The sequence below is a fragment of the Amia ocellicauda genome, chromosome 14 (genome assembly GCF_036373705.1).
Source record: "Amia ocellicauda isolate fAmiCal2 chromosome 14, fAmiCal2.hap1, whole genome shotgun sequence".
NCBI classification, from domain to species: Eukaryota; Metazoa; Chordata; class Actinopteri; order Amiiformes; family Amiidae; genus Amia; species Amia ocellicauda.
The window spans coordinates 20,714,760-20,730,073 of record NC_089863.1 but is presented as its reverse complement, the minus strand read 5'-3'; the positions used below and the strand labels follow the sequence as shown (position 1 = coordinate 20,730,073).

Sequence of the window (15,314 nt, the reverse complement as noted above, 5' to 3'; positions counted from 1 at the left end):
TACACATCACACTTCTTACAACTCCTACAAGCGCTTTTAGTCGTAGTCATGTTCACCAGTAACTTCAGATATTTTATGTTGGGGTGAGAGTTTCTATTGCCGGCTGACAGCTCATCACCAGTCAGGCTGCCAGCAGGTTGGAATGGTTGTCTTCATTTCAGTGTTACTGAACAGACCCTTTCCCTATAGTATGAACTGCACCATTTGTGCTGTGGTTCTGGAAGCCATTTCTTCACGTGTTCTTTTTGCACGAGTTTCTTGGTGGCTTAGCCAATACGCACATACACAAAACTGTCACACAAGGTGTATCGGTTTTCCTTAAACTGCTTATCCTGTGCCACACAGTATTTACAGATAATTGGGAAAATATTTTTAAATAAAATAGTCTGATTTCAGTCTTAAAATTACTAGACCGCTTGAACGTGGGGGGCAGGTAGATTGTCCAGGTTTGGGCCCCAAGCCCTTGCTTAGTCGGCTTTGTTTAACATACATTTTAAAATTTCACAAACATTCATTTACAATGTTACGGACACACAAACAGACGCAGAGAGACTAGGGATGGTTCGAGTGCAGGGTTTATTGTCTCTCTATGCAGGAAGGTGAACAATGGGGTGAACAGGGGGCAGTGTGGGGGTGTGGGCCAGGCGCAGACACGGGGAGCGCCGCTCAGTAGGAGCTCTGGTTCTGGCGGTAGCCGCCCCGCTGGTATCCTCCCCTCTGCTGGTATCCTCCCCTCTGATCTGAAACACCAAGGCAGAGCATGTGTAAGAAAGAGCGAGGGTGAGGCAGAAGAGAGAACAGACAGGCACAGAAACAGACACAGACCATGGGATTCACTGCGAAACATGAAAAGCAAAAGGTACAGAGAGACATTTAGAAAGTGTCCTCTAACCGTACAGGAACAGCAGAGGAGCTGCAGGTCCGCCATGAACATTAACTACAATAATAATAGTTATTATATCCCATGAGAGAGTGCAGACACAGAAGGGGGACTACAGCTGAAAAACTATACATCATTACTATAGTAATCATTTAAAAATCTAGTGTCACCGAGGGGAAACTGACACTCACAGTTATAATATTAATAATGATACACATAATAAGTGTCCCCACAGTTTATTCAGGCTAAACAGCCAGTCGTAACAGTAGAAGACACAGTGAAGTAATTGTAATAAGCACCTCGTTGGTAACCTTGCTTCTGCTGGTAACCGCCTCTCTGATCTGAAAACGCACAGTGGGAACAACAGGTTGAGCACTTCACACACAGACAGAGCACAGCCAGCCCTGCCACAGCACAATGAGCACCTGGGACCGCTCCACGGCTTTCCCTATCCTCAGGCTGCTGTAACGTGGCAGGGCTACATCACATGACATCAGAACGGCAGAGTGTGAAACTGGAATTGTACACGGCTGCAATGAACACATCTCATGTCGTCAAAGACTGCCCTGCTCTCGTGCGCTTTGAGTGACTAAGGGAGGGGTCCCAATCGAGCTGCACTTTTATAAGACAAGAGGCCTTCGATTCTGCAGAGTCGATGCCCGGGACGTACCAACCGCAGCCCCCAGCCCTGAGGTGAACGTGCCATCTCCTATAATGTTTTAGCTCAGCTTTTTGCGGTGAGAGAAGACTAGTATTCAGCACAGGAGATATTTGTGCTGAATAGATGCATCTATTGTCTATTCCACATAGGGAAGTGTGTAAGATCTACAAATAGTGATCTTCCCTGCGGATGTGCACCAACAATTGTAATTTTAAATCTACACTTAAGACCTCTTTAGATTAACTAGCATGAAATATGGTGCATGCTTTTGAAATGCCTTTATAGTCTTATACTCTGCTTTTTATGCTTTTACTCCAATATTCTATTAGATAATGCAATTCATTATCTTTGTTCATGAAACATTCTATTGTTTGATAACCTGAAATCTTTTTTTAGTTTATTTTTTACTTTGTTAATTGTCTCCTTTTATTTTGTGAAGCACCTTGAACCCTCTTGGTATGACAGGCACTCAATAAATGGAGATTATAATAAAATCAAATAACTACCTATTCAAATGAGCTACTCTCTCACTCTTGTGCTTCTCAACCCCTTTACGCTTCACACTACCTCGTCAGCTCTAGGTATCGACTAGGCAGAATCGGGGCTATTTGTGCACACATACCAGCGACAGAGGTCCCTCTGCCTGAACCTGTGGACAGAGATTCAATACAAATGCAGACAGAGACAGGAAAGTAGAGTTCTCAATAACTAGACGTGACCCAGTTTGTGGATGTATAAACAAGCAGACTAAGACACACAGTGCCCATGTACCTAAACTCGCTGTGGCTACACACACACATACATAGATACACACACACACACACACACACACACACACAATTGCAGGCATGGGGAGACAAGACACAAGCACACAGACACACAACCACAGAGCCCAGTGTTTGTCTCTCTCTGCAAGGGTGCAAATAGGGGGCAGTGGGAGGGCTCTGGGCAAAACAGTTAGCTGGTTTATCAGTAGGAGCCCTGCTGGTGATCACTCTGGTGCTAGTGCACAGAAAGAAACTGAAAAATAAAGAGAGAGAGAGAGAGAGAGAGAGAGAAACTGAAAGAGAGAGAGAGGGTAGGGGAATATATACAGTAATAAAAATGTTGTAAAAGAACACCCCCTACTGTGTACAGGCACAGAGGAGCAACTGCAGTTCACCAGAATGCTGTAACCGAAACCGAAGACACAGTGAAGTAATTGTAATAAGCACCTCGTTGGTAACCTTGCTTCTGCTGGTAACCGCCTCTCTGATCTGAAAACGCACAGTGGGAACAACAGGTTGAACACTTCACACACAGACAGAGCACAGCCGGCCCTGCCATAGCACACTGAGTCCCGACAACGTGAGGACACAGGCCGAAGCACATGCTGAAGTCAATAGGGTGGGAAGAGCTCCTTTGTTTATTACGGAGGTTATTCAGTATAAAAGATTTAAACAAGGAGCTTGAAATCAACTTCTATAAGGGTTTGGTCCTGCAGGGAACCAGAGCAAATACGGCATGACTGGGTTTGTGCCGCGTATTCGAAACCCAGGGTGTGGTTCTCTCTGTCCCCAGGATTGTCACTGTAATATGGCAGAGTCCCATACATTAATACAGCAGAGCTGCAGAGTCACACACTGGAGTGTATAATGTTGTGAGATAAAGACACACATTGTCCAGAGCTTGTAAAGAGCCAGCAGACCGAATTAAGCTACGGTTTTAGAAGACACCGTGATCTTGTAGACACGATACTTATGACTGACGCACCTAGTCGAGTGGAAAGTCACATTTCCTCTACCAGATCAGTTCCTATGATATGAGATATTGCCCGAGAGCAGACACTGTACTTTACAGCATCTCGGCATTAACTGGACACCAAAACACTGCAGCTTAAAAGTGAGGGTCTTTTGTAAAAGGATCTTTACATTTTTTAAGTGCTACGTCAAGCTTTAAACGGGTCTCCAGTTCAATAATTGCCTGTGGTAAGCTGTATTTTACCGCTTATTAAAAGCCTGAGATGCTTTGGACTCCTGCGTCTGCCGTACTTCTTGATTTTAAAAGCAGGCTACCGAAATGTGTAATCCATTTACCGGTTCTTAATAAGGCTATAGTGACAGGGGCTGTAATCATAATCTCACATTCTCTGCACAGAATCCAGTAAATACATGAACACATTAAAAACTGGTTATCTTTCCCCTCCCCACCACCCAAGAACCAAACTAAATAATTCTCTATTGTCCATTTTTAAATGACTATGTATATATAGGGTAAAACATGGATGACAATTTAAGATAAGACAACATCTATTGTTTATACATCTTAGACAGTGGGCCGTGTGTGTCGAGAGGTGTAAGGTAGAGACAGTCACTCCAGTCTCCCAGAGAAACTGTCCCAGGCACTTACCTCTCTGGTAGCCCTGTTTCTGTTGGTAGCCTCCTTTTTGGTCTGAAATGGAGAAAGAGACAGAGCATTAGTCAGTGTGTCTCAATGGGCTTGTATAGATATTTATGTAGCCACAGGCACAAAACCCTTCAGACATTTTGCATTTTTCTCTTCTGATGCCCAAAAGAAACTATTTCAAATACAACTATGGAAAATATCCTTGATTTCAAATATCCAATGTGTTACTCAATAGACCTGGATATAAACTAATAGAAACCATGTCAATCCTTTTCTTTCAAAACAATTCCTCTTGGGACATTGCTGGGATCCTTCTAAATGGTTTCTTTGTTCACAAAGTTTACAAACAAGAGGCCATTCGACCCATCGTGCTCGTTTGGTGTCCATTCATAACTGAGTGATCCAAGGATCCTATCCAGTCTATTTTCAAATGTGCCCAAATTGTCGCTTCAACCACATCGCTGGGGAGTTTGTTCAGATTGTGACTACTCTCTGTGTGAAGAAGTGTTTCCTGTTTTCTGTCTTGAATGCCTTGAAGCCCAATTTGCATTTGTGTCCCTGGGTGCGTGTGTCCCTGCTGATCTGGAAAAGCTCCTCTGGTTTGATGTGGTCGATGCCCTTCATGATTTTGAAGACTTGGATCAAGTCCCCACGTAGTCTCCTCTGTTCCAGGGTGAAAAGGTTCAGTTCCTCAGTCTCTCAGTAGGACTTTCCCTTCAGACCTGGAATAAGTCTGGTTGCTCTCCTCTGAACTGCCTCTAGAGCAGCGATATCTTTCTTGAAGTGTGGAGCCCAGAACTGCACACAGTATCCAGATGAGCTCTAACTAGTGCATTGTACAGTCTGAACATTACTCCCTCTTGATGAGGTTCAGATGCTCATCAGACCAGACTGATGAAACGTGGTCTCCTCCAGTCCACTCCGTTCTTCCTACGCACCACGGCCAGGACTGCAGTCCCTGATCACCCTCTGGCAACGGCTTAAGACACACCAGGGACTGTGTTTACACTTCTTAGCTAATTTTTCCAGGGATGTATCCTCAGTGTAGTTTGTATTTACTGCACTTTTGAAAAGATTTGTGAAACTGAGTCACCTTGGGTAAAGGCATCTGCCAAGAAGTAGATTAAAATCTTATATTCTGTCTTTGATGAGATCAAAACAACTGAAATTGGACTTGGACATAGGTCTGAGCAAAGCAAATTGAAGTATCACTCCATAGTTGTGATGACTTGAACACACAATCAAATCTTCATTACAAACATAATAAATAATAAAACATCCTAATGAATACATCTGCAGACACATTCAAATTCACTCAAGTTTGAAAAATGGAGCGTTCAAGAAAGGAAATACTTCCATTATTTTGGAGACTTAGTACTATTACTCTGTTCTACTTGGAATGGGAATCACTTATTCACGTTTCACCTACAGATCTTTCAAACGACCTATTTTAAGCTGAATTTGACTTCCGGGTGATGCAGTTCAGTTTAATTTCCAAACCCCCAGGGATGCCGGGCCATCCCTCCCGCTTTACCTCTGTTGAAATATCCTCCGTAGACGCCCTGTTTGAGGTCGAACACCCTCTCGTTGTTCTCCACCAGGCCGCCCAGCTTCTCCGCCAGCTGCAGCGCCATGTTCTGCAGAGAGGTGGGCTCGGTGCGGTGCATCACCACCGTCTGGGTGGGCTGGTCCAGGGAGGCCTGCGGCAGAGATGACACCGTGCGTTAGAACCACACCGCGGTAGGATTGGAGAAATAACACGAATGATCATACAAATCAAATCACCATCAACTCTTCGTTGATGATCATCTTGCTGATGATGCTGTGCACGGTGGGCAACTCCAGCTCAAACATCTCCGACAGCGTTTCCATACTGAGGACAACAGGAGGAAGGGCAGAGGGGGGGGAAAGGTGAATACATAACGAAATAAAGAATAAATGTCTCGCACAGAGTTGACCCCAAACCGAATTTGACTTTTACCTGATGGAGTCGTACACACTGCTGTAGGTGAAGAGATAAGTGCGCAGAGATTCCTCCTGGATCTTCCTGTGAGAGAGAACACCATTGCACAAGTAAGAGACAGCAGTAGGAGACCGATCAACTGAGCTTCATTAGTTAACGAATTTCAGTGGCTATGGAGAAGCTCCTGACCCAGGGGAAAGGACCGTGGTCATAAGAGTGTGTGCATGCGAGGGTGCCTCTCAGTGGTGGTGAGAGTGAAGCACGTTCGGGAGGAGGACGACCAACCCCAAAGATTAGTTTTCAACTCTATGATAAAGCCTCCCACCCACAGGGACAGCACTTTGGGCTGAAATGAACTGGGAACTGAATTGCATACTGGATGAGATGAGAATCACATTCCCTACAAGACAGATCGCTCAGGGCTTTAAGAGAGAAACCGGTGCTTCAAAGTGTGCTATGATTCGGGTCTTTCTCTGAAGTACAGCAGAGTGGGCTGGGCCGGGGGCGACTCACCTGACCAGCATCTCTCGCACGCACTGCGTCTCGGGGAACAGATCCCACACTTTGCTGTTCATCTTCTCGTTGATGATGAAGCCGTGGCAGGTCCTCCAGTCGCCCATCTTCATGGCCTTGGAGGCGGCCACCACGTGCTCTCGCATGCTCTCGGGGGGGCCTGACGGGTAAGCAATGCAGCGGTCAACACACTGGGTACAACTTACTGGATTTGACGCGTACCGCTTTGATCTGAAGTGACTCATGTGGATTCTCACAAACTGATCGCCTACAGGGGTGCTTAACAAATGAAAACACCAAGACTCCTATAATCATCCCTCTGCCACGTCAATAAACCCTTCACATAGACCCGTTCAAGTGAAGCCGTACCCAGCAGGGGCTGCCTCTCGCCCACCCTGAGCTGGTGGTGGAACTGCTTGCTGATCATGCGCCGGCGGGCGTCGAACTCGTGGGCGGCCATGTAGGGGATCTCCAGCAGCATGGCCGACACCAGGTACACGCACTCCAGCAGCTCCAGGTTAATGTGCATGTGGAAGGGCACCTGGGGAGGGCGAGAGAAATAGAGAAAGAGAGAAAAAGAAAGGTGTGGAATCATTGTTTACAATCATTATTGAGCATAATTTCTGATCAATACAAGACTAGGACTGGGCGCCACCTCCTAATCTTCTCTGCTCCTGCATTGCTACATCCTGATGATTATCGATGACATCACAAGGTGAGGATTACCTGTCGTCGCTTCTCGATCTTCTCCTGCTCGGCGTTCCTCTCCTGCATGTTCCTCATCAGCAGGCCCTGGCCCAGCAGCTCCTTGGCTCGGCCGCTGGACTGGATGTCCAGCAGGGCATTATGGGCGTCCTTGATCATGCCCTGGCGGAAGGCGCAGATGCCCAGCTGCACCATGGTGCGGTTATACAGGATCTGTGATCAGACAGAGGGGATTAGTGCTCGACGGGCCTGCAGAGTTCAAGTCAAGGGGCACCGCACAGAGAGTTCGTTTCAGAGACGCAGCCGGTCTAGACACCGAAGTGCATTAACAGCATGTCTACCTGCACAGGAGGGTCGGCGTGCTGGATGTTGTCCTGCAGGTGGCTCATGAGCATGAGGTCCCGGGCCTGGTACCAGCGGCTGTGCAGAGCGTGGTGGTAGATGTGACACAGGATGGCGCAGGTCCGGATGCGGTCCGTGCGGTCCTTGGCGTAGATGAACTTGCAGAGCCGGTCCATGAGAATCGCGCTGTCCTCTCCCTCGCATTCAGCTTGGTCCTGTTCCGACTGAGCGAGACAGTTATGGATAAGAGATCATTTACAGACCGATATACATGCAATACATTTGTGCTGCTGCATAGGTTTAAAACAAATTAAGATATTTTACAAGGCTGGACAAATCCCTGTGGTAGTGCAACTGGCTACCAAAAGATGAAGTATGGAAGCTCAGTGGAACCTTTTCGGAGCCCACATTTATTGATTAATGAACCTTTCTATTAGGGATGTTAAGTTTACTTTTTGGGACGGTTTTGACAAAAAGGAGTCCAAAATGTGAAAGCTTAGTTACAGCGGCAGCACAGCAACGATGATGAATCACATGCAAATAAAACAGTTTGCATATAACGTCTGTCACTATGACTGGGGCAGGATTTAGCAAAGAGAATTGACTGCAATGGATAAGCAACCGATTTGAAGTCTAATTTTTTATTTAAGCCAATATTAAAGAATGCCAACTGTAGTGTGAATGAGAAAAAAAAAAAAAAAAAGTATAGAATATATGCCATGTAAACAGTTTGTATAGTTTTGTTTCAACGTTTGTGATTTGTATATTAAACCTGACAAGTGAAGTGAAACATTATACATTTATATAAACTTAAATGAAGTACATCTACCATAAAATTAAATATTATACCTGGATAAAAGTACAGGTATAGATTTACATACATGGTTACACACCTTTCTTCAACTAAATCTCCAGCTTTTTATTCCTTGTAGGGGAAAAATAATATTTTGAAATAATGTGTTTATTTTAAGATTAAAAAATTACACACAGTGCTGGTCTTAAATGAATCAGTATGAAATGCTACCCCGTCCAACTGCAACCCAACAGAACAACCAATCTCAGCTCACGGTGCTGCTTAGAGTGGACCGCTACTAAACTGACAATCAGAAACGGCCTGTTAATTTGTCTCCCACAGGGCCCAAACAAACGGTAAAGAAAGGCTGGCGGGCTCGCTGTACCTTAGACTCCCCCTCCTGGTGCGCCAGGGACCTGCGGTGGGCTTTGTAGTCGAACTTGTAGTAGGTGTGCATGATTCGGCGCAGGTAGACCCGGCAGATCTCCTCGGTGCTGCCCTTGGTGTCCAGGTACAGCAGCAGACGGTCGATGATCCCACACACACGGCCCTCATCCTTCAGGTTGTCCACGTACTCTGAGAGAGGAGGGTGGAGGGGGCAGGAGAATTAAGGGGCGTGGACTTTTATAGTCACTTTATTATGAGGGTAAATAATAATCTCAAGAGCAAGTCCAAGGGGTAGTGCGACTAAATTCGGATCTTTAGTGATCAACAAACACTGAAAATACAAAATAGTTTTTTTTGCACCAGTAGCTTATCGAACAATATTTATCCAACAAAATGAATCCTAGGATAACCGTTTCAAAGGGAGGCTGTCAATACTTTAGACAGGAACTATATCCATTATACGTGGACAGTCCGCTTGAAAGACAGGGGGCGCTCACCCTGCGAGTGGGGGTCGGTGTTCTGCATGATCTTGGTGAACTCCTCGTCCATCCTCTCCACCAGGGTCAGGATACAGCCTCGGACTCTGAAGGGCTGAAGGGAGAACGAGAGATGATTGGATACATGTTTCCCGGCGAGTTCGCAGAGTGTGTAGTGTCTGGACAATGCATCATAGTGTGTAAGGGCACTTGCAGAGTCTCTGCTGTGTGTAGTGCTGCAGATATCGCAGTAGGTATACAGTGCACTATATTATGTTAGACATTAAGCAGCAGTATGTGAAAGTTTATATCACCTGGTCAGAGATGGCCAGATTCTCGCTGTCCTCAGCGATGTTCTCTCCGATGAAGATGTTCTGGTTGTCAAACAGGATGTTGAGCAGCTCGTCGATACAGTCCAGGCACTTCTTCCACATATCAGCCTGAGACAGAGTCGGAGATGTTAACACAGAAGAGACAGTCTAAAAATTGAATTGCACAACAGCAAACAGCAATTCACAGCTGGTAACACAGTGAGACAATGAGACAGCAACACACAGAGACATAGGACAACAATATTGTAATCCGTATAAAATATACAGCAATTAAAAATGTAATCACACTGAATTCACAGCAGGTTAACCTATTGTACTTTCATTAATGACCCAACTAGAGCCGCAACTGGCGGTTAAGAGGCACAGAGGAAGACATGGACCTTCATGAAGGCAGCCAGGTTGGGGTTGTAGTCATACAGGGAGGCGATGATGTTGAACTTGATCTTGACCAGGATGCCCTCGCCCAGGTTATGCTCCGCGGAAATCACAGCCAGAGCGTGGAGCAACTCGATCTGAGCCGCTCTGAAGGAGAAGGGGAGGAGAGTTAACCTTGACAGTGACCGGACCGCACATTTGTTAGAAGGAAATATAAATGTCTTTGGTGTTTCCAAAGGTGAAAACTGTTCGAGTGCCTGCCACAATAGACAGGAGGTGGTCTGCTACTGGGGAACAGGAAAGCTGCAGTAGTTACCGGTCAGTGCCCTTCTTGCCACGGGCCTGCAGGATCTCATTGAGTTTCTTGACGACCACAGTAGTATTGATCTCAGTTCCCTTTGCAAACATCTTGGGCTTCTCCTGAGAGCGAGAGAACAGAAGGAGACCATAGATCATGTAATTACAGTAGTTAGGGAGTAAAGGATAATTTTCAACACACTTGGGACACAACCCCCTTCCACGTGACGTGCAAGCAGAGTCCGACTGCAAACCGACAACTCACCTTGACCAGGGGCGCTCCTCCTTTCACCTTCTCCCACTCCCCCTCTCCCTCTCCTTCACCCTCGCCTTCCTCTCCCTCGCCCTCCTCCTGCTGCAGCTTCTTACGGTGGCCCTTCTTTCTATCATCCTTCTCCTTCTTCTTGTCACCCGACCGCCGTTCCCCATCCTGGGTCCTGAGAGAGAGAGAGAGAGAGAGAGAGAGAGAGAGAGAGAGAGAGAGAGAGAGAGAGAGATTTAATATATGCACGGAAACAGCATACCTAGACCGACACCATGCCGTAACCAGTGTGAAAGGGGCACACAGAGAGACAAGGTGAAAACACACTGACTTCTTCAGGAAGACCACGGCCAGTGAGGCGTTCTTGCCCTCATCGTCCTCGCTCTCCGAATCAGAGTCCACCGTGTCTGAGCCCCAGTCTTCATCGTCATCGTCGTCACTGTCCGACTCTTCGTCCTAGAACACAAGACGCGCACGGTAAACGCAAGACCCTTTGCGTTCAAGCCACACCACACCAGTAATTATCCTCACACACAGATCTATATGCAAACTATATTTCCCAGCATACCTCGGCACCCTTCAGGAACTTTCTCGGGTCACCGGTTGCCTCGGGGGTCTTCTTCTTCAGGAAGGTCTTCGCGGACATCCCATCATCATCCTCGCCTTTCTCCCCTTTGCTGTCTGATGAAGAGCCTTGGAAACAGAGCCGCCCACGGTCACCACAATGACACAGCGCTCCTTTTCAAACTAGCCATAGAAATAAGACTGTACGGCAAGTCAGCCATTTCAAGTTGCGGCAGTGTGGACCCTCGACCAGTCCCAGCATGCACTGCGACACCGGACAAACACCCTTCTCATCAGTGGAGCAGATGAGAGAACACTTCCCTAATGCCCGTATTATAAATATAGGTGTCAGAACACTAGGTTGGTGTCAACGCAATGCCAATAGCCCCCTCACCTTCAGAATCTTCGTCGTCCTTCTCCTCTTCCTCGTCGGCCGACTGCTCGGGATTCTGGGACAGATGGACAGTGGGAAAGGTCAGGAGTGTCTCGTGAGCAAAGTGAAGGTTTGTTGTGTACGAGGATGTAGTTGCTAGTTTGTCGATCTACTGTCGACGTCTGGGTCAGACTACGCTACACTTTTAGGGGTGTAAGATGAGAGTTATGTTCAGTACAGGGGTGCAACATCTCTCACCTCCTTGTAGCTGCCGATCTCTGCCTCGTAGTCCCGGTTGTACTTGCGGATCTTCTGGCGGAGAGTACTCAGAGCCTTCGCGTTGTTCTTGTTCATCTTCTTCTTGCCCTCTTTATCTTCCCAAAGCTGAGAGAGAAAGGGTTTTAAATAAACACACTGACTGGATACACTACTTTAACACCACACCCAATCCTCTCACACACTCTCTCAGGTTAATACAGCCTGAATTTCCCAAATGATGTGCGTCCTGATCAAAAGAAGAAACCTTTAGAGAGCATCCCTTAAACACAACAGTTAACATCCTGCACTACTAGGACTTATGATTCTCTGCCCCTCTCCGTTATTGGGGTACACCCTCTCGTGATAAATTATAAGGGAGCCCTATTTGACGGTTGTCCAAGATGCTCACCTCATTGAGGTAATCCTCCAAGTCAGCCAGCAGGCGGATGTAGAAGGGAGGGACCCCCTCTTTGTCCACTATGTTCTTAGATTTGAGGAAGGCCTTACATAGCGACTCAAACTCCTCTAGGCATTTGGCCATGTCTCGAATCTTCATCGCATTGCGGATGGTTTTGATGAGGTTGGTCAGCTCCTCGAACCTGGAGGGAGGAGAGGGAATGGTATACTAACCGCTGACTGATATAGGGTTGTAAAAAGCAGCTTCACCCCAGCATAGTATCTCTGCACCGAATAACCGCAAAAATACTGAGCAGGACCCAGCTATCGATACAATTCTCTCTACACAGGAAATCGTAGTTCTTCAATTAAAAAAAAAAAACATAACCGAGGGAGTTTACTAACCCAAGATCACATTTTTATTTGAACAGGAGTTTAGATAATGAGAGCGGGCTACTTTTGACTTATTTCTGCTGTCCTTTAAGAATGTAAAAACAAGCTCAATAGTGTCTGAAGCATGTAAAGCATATTATTGTATTTGCATCTAAAATATAGTAAAACTATAGGGAATTAACTTTAATAATTTATACCATGATATACACAGTACAGTTCTCATACTGGGGAAATTATATACCATACCATCCCTTCCCTAAGCCTAGCAGATTATTTTGGTGTAGCGATAGTGTGTGCATCGTGAAGGCAGAGAGACAAACCTTTTGTCCTTGGCACTGCGCACCACTCTCTTAGTATCCTCCTCATCGTCACTGAGCAACAGCGACCTGTGGGGGGAAAAAAAAAAAAAAAAAAAGAGAAGAAAAGTAAATACAGACACATTACAGTAGAAACACACACGTGGTGACATCACACTGCAGACACTCAGTGCCACAAACTCTTGACACTACAGAACAGGCCCAGTACAGCCCGCTACAAACACACAGTGCCCTATTCGAAAAACCAACGGATGCACTCACTGTTTGGCGAAGGTGCTACCGGTGGGCTTCGGTGCGATCTCGTCTCCAGAGGACGATTCTTCAGACTCACTGTCTGAGCCAGTAGCAAAGAAACGAGACATAATGAAGTTGTTGACCCTGAGGGAGGGAGGGGGAGAGAGAGAGAGGGTTAATAAAAACAAATCAGGACTGACACAATATCACAGATTAGCGGTCTTAAACCTACTTCCTAGAGGGCTACGCTACACTGTGTTTTCTTGATCAAAATGGAGATCTTTTTAAAGTTAGTTCTGTGATCAAATCAATTACAAAACATTATAAAGGTAATGTACAGTTCAAGCCTAAAACACTAAAGATTCATGACACACTTCCTATAACAATTTGCTGTCTGTAGAAAAATATTTAAGGATGTATTTAGTTACATCATATCAGTTTTAAAGAAAATAGATGTGTAGAGTAATCTATAAAGTCAGCTTCCAGCTCTAGCAAAACCTAAAGGGCATCAAACCACTCAGAAGCTTGAAAATCTGTCAGCCCCATAACTATTAATAGAGCAGCTTTCATACAAAGTTTGCAGCTTTACATATAAACACATAAAATCATACAAACTTTAACATAATACAAAGTTAAACACTAACAATAGTAAATAAGAACAAATTACAATAACAAAATGAAAAACAAAAATGGGACAACTATATATCTCACACTCACAGAGATGAGTGTATAGGGGTGATATGAGCAGTTTTGCTGGATAATCTTTCAGTCCCATTTCATTCATCTTATCTGGCATACCAGAGCGATGTGAAGTGCAATAATCTAACCTACTTGTGTTGAACGCATTAAATAACCTCTCTACCTCTAACCATGAATTGGGAAACTTAAATCAGCATCTAAAATGACCAAGAGTTGTTTATGCCATTATTTCTCTAGCACTGCTGGCTGACACAGACTTTCGACCAGTGTTTCTGGTTTCCAATTCAATCCAGATCACAAACTGCTTAACTGAGCCAATTATTTGCTTAATTTGCACACATGGAGATGATTGTTATCCTGATTTAAGACCTCTACTCAGGCTAAAGAACAGGGTCTCTATGACAGGCAATGGAGATCTACCCAGTGTTTACTTAATTGTTACAGCGATGTATAACCGAAATAAGGGTGAAAAACCAAATACAAGGATCTCTCTCGTTTGCATTTATATAATTACGTGTAACTGAGCTAGTGCACATCAGCTGCATCAGTATTGTGTACCGACCGGTATTGTAGCACAGCAAGACACGGATCCTTATGTTATTGAAATCTAGTTTTGTTTTTTGCAAATTATAGTTTGTATTTGCACGACACATAACTATGCAGATTTGTATGTAACCCCTTTTCTAATCCAATAGCTCTTTTCGACACCAGGCAGACCTCACGACTAGGCCGCAGACCGAGCATCCCGGCCGGCCTTGCGTTGCATGGCCAACTCTATTTCCTAAAGCAGTACCACACATTAAATAAAACAACTCTCCCCGATACTCTGCCTCCCTCTGGGAATGTGTCTTACCCGTTAACTGGTACAAAGTTGTCGTTTTGCAGTTGTCTGTCGATGGGAAATTGGTGTATAATCCAGTTTGGCTTTTTTGCAATGCCGCGGCGTGTAACGACAGCGCTCGGGATCCGACAGGAAAGGGAAATGACACTTCCGCTCCCGCCGTAGTGCGTTCTGGGAGATGTATTTTTTTTTAACTACCTGGCTGTTGCATAAATAAAATGTATTCATACATTTATTTCAACATATATTTATTTATTTATTCGTGTACGGAGCCCTGGAGGGGACATGAATATGATATGGCTGATCGGTGTATATATTGGTTAATACATCTATAAATTGGTTTATATAACTATATGCATTGGATTATAAATATACACCGATCAGCCATAACATTATGACCACCTGCCTAATATTGTGTAGGTCCCAAAACAGCCCTGGCCCGTCGAGGCATGGACTCCACTAGACCTCTGAAGGTGTGCTGTGGTATCTGGCACCAAGACGTTAGCAGCAGATCCTTTAAGTCCTGTAAGTTGTGAGGTGGGGACTCCATGGATCGGACTTGTTTGTCCAGCACATCCCACAGATGCTCGATTGGATTGAGATCTGGGGAATTTGGAGGCCAAGTCAACACCTTGAACTCATGATTCATCAGACCAGGCCACCTTCTTCCATTGCTCCGTGGTCCAGTTCTGATGCTCACATGCCCATTGTAGGCGCTTTCGGCAGTGGACAGGGGTCAGCATGGGCACCCTGACTGGTCTGGAGCTACGCAGCCCCATACACAACAAACTGCGACGCACTGTGTGTTCTGACACCTTTCTATCAGAACCAGCATAACCTTTTTCAGCAATTTGAGCTACAGTAGCTC

General features: G+C 45.5%; 1 protein-coding gene across 2 annotated transcripts; it reads right to left on the bottom strand.

Moving 5' to 3' along the window:
• Positions 1-557: 557 nt before the first annotated feature.
• On the bottom strand, positions 558-14,594 carry eif3c (eukaryotic translation initiation factor 3, subunit C). Of its 2 annotated transcripts, XM_066721693.1 has the most exons (25): positions 14,459-14,594; positions 12,934-13,050; positions 12,676-12,741; positions 11,976-12,165; positions 11,567-11,692; positions 11,330-11,384; positions 10,940-11,064; positions 10,703-10,827; positions 10,375-10,546; positions 10,129-10,232; positions 9,818-9,959; positions 9,420-9,545; positions 9,127-9,220; positions 8,628-8,818; positions 7,449-7,673; positions 7,129-7,320; positions 6,772-6,943; positions 6,403-6,562; positions 5,908-5,973; positions 5,712-5,799; positions 5,461-5,626; positions 3,930-3,971; positions 2,756-2,797; positions 1,180-1,221; positions 558-740 (listed from the first exon to the last, which is right to left on the bottom strand). In XM_066721693.1, the coding sequence occupies exons 2-25, from the start codon at positions 13,032-13,034 to the stop codon at positions 667-669; spliced, it is 2,886 nt and encodes a 961-aa protein (XP_066577790.1). In that variant the 5' UTR covers positions 13,035-13,050; positions 14,459-14,594; the 3' UTR covers positions 558-666. The 2 variants fall into 2 exon arrangements, with proteins under 2 accessions (XP_066577790.1, XP_066577791.1); XM_066721694.1 differs by lacking the exon at positions 1,180-1,221.
• Between the last annotated feature and the right edge of the window lie 720 nt (positions 14,595-15,314).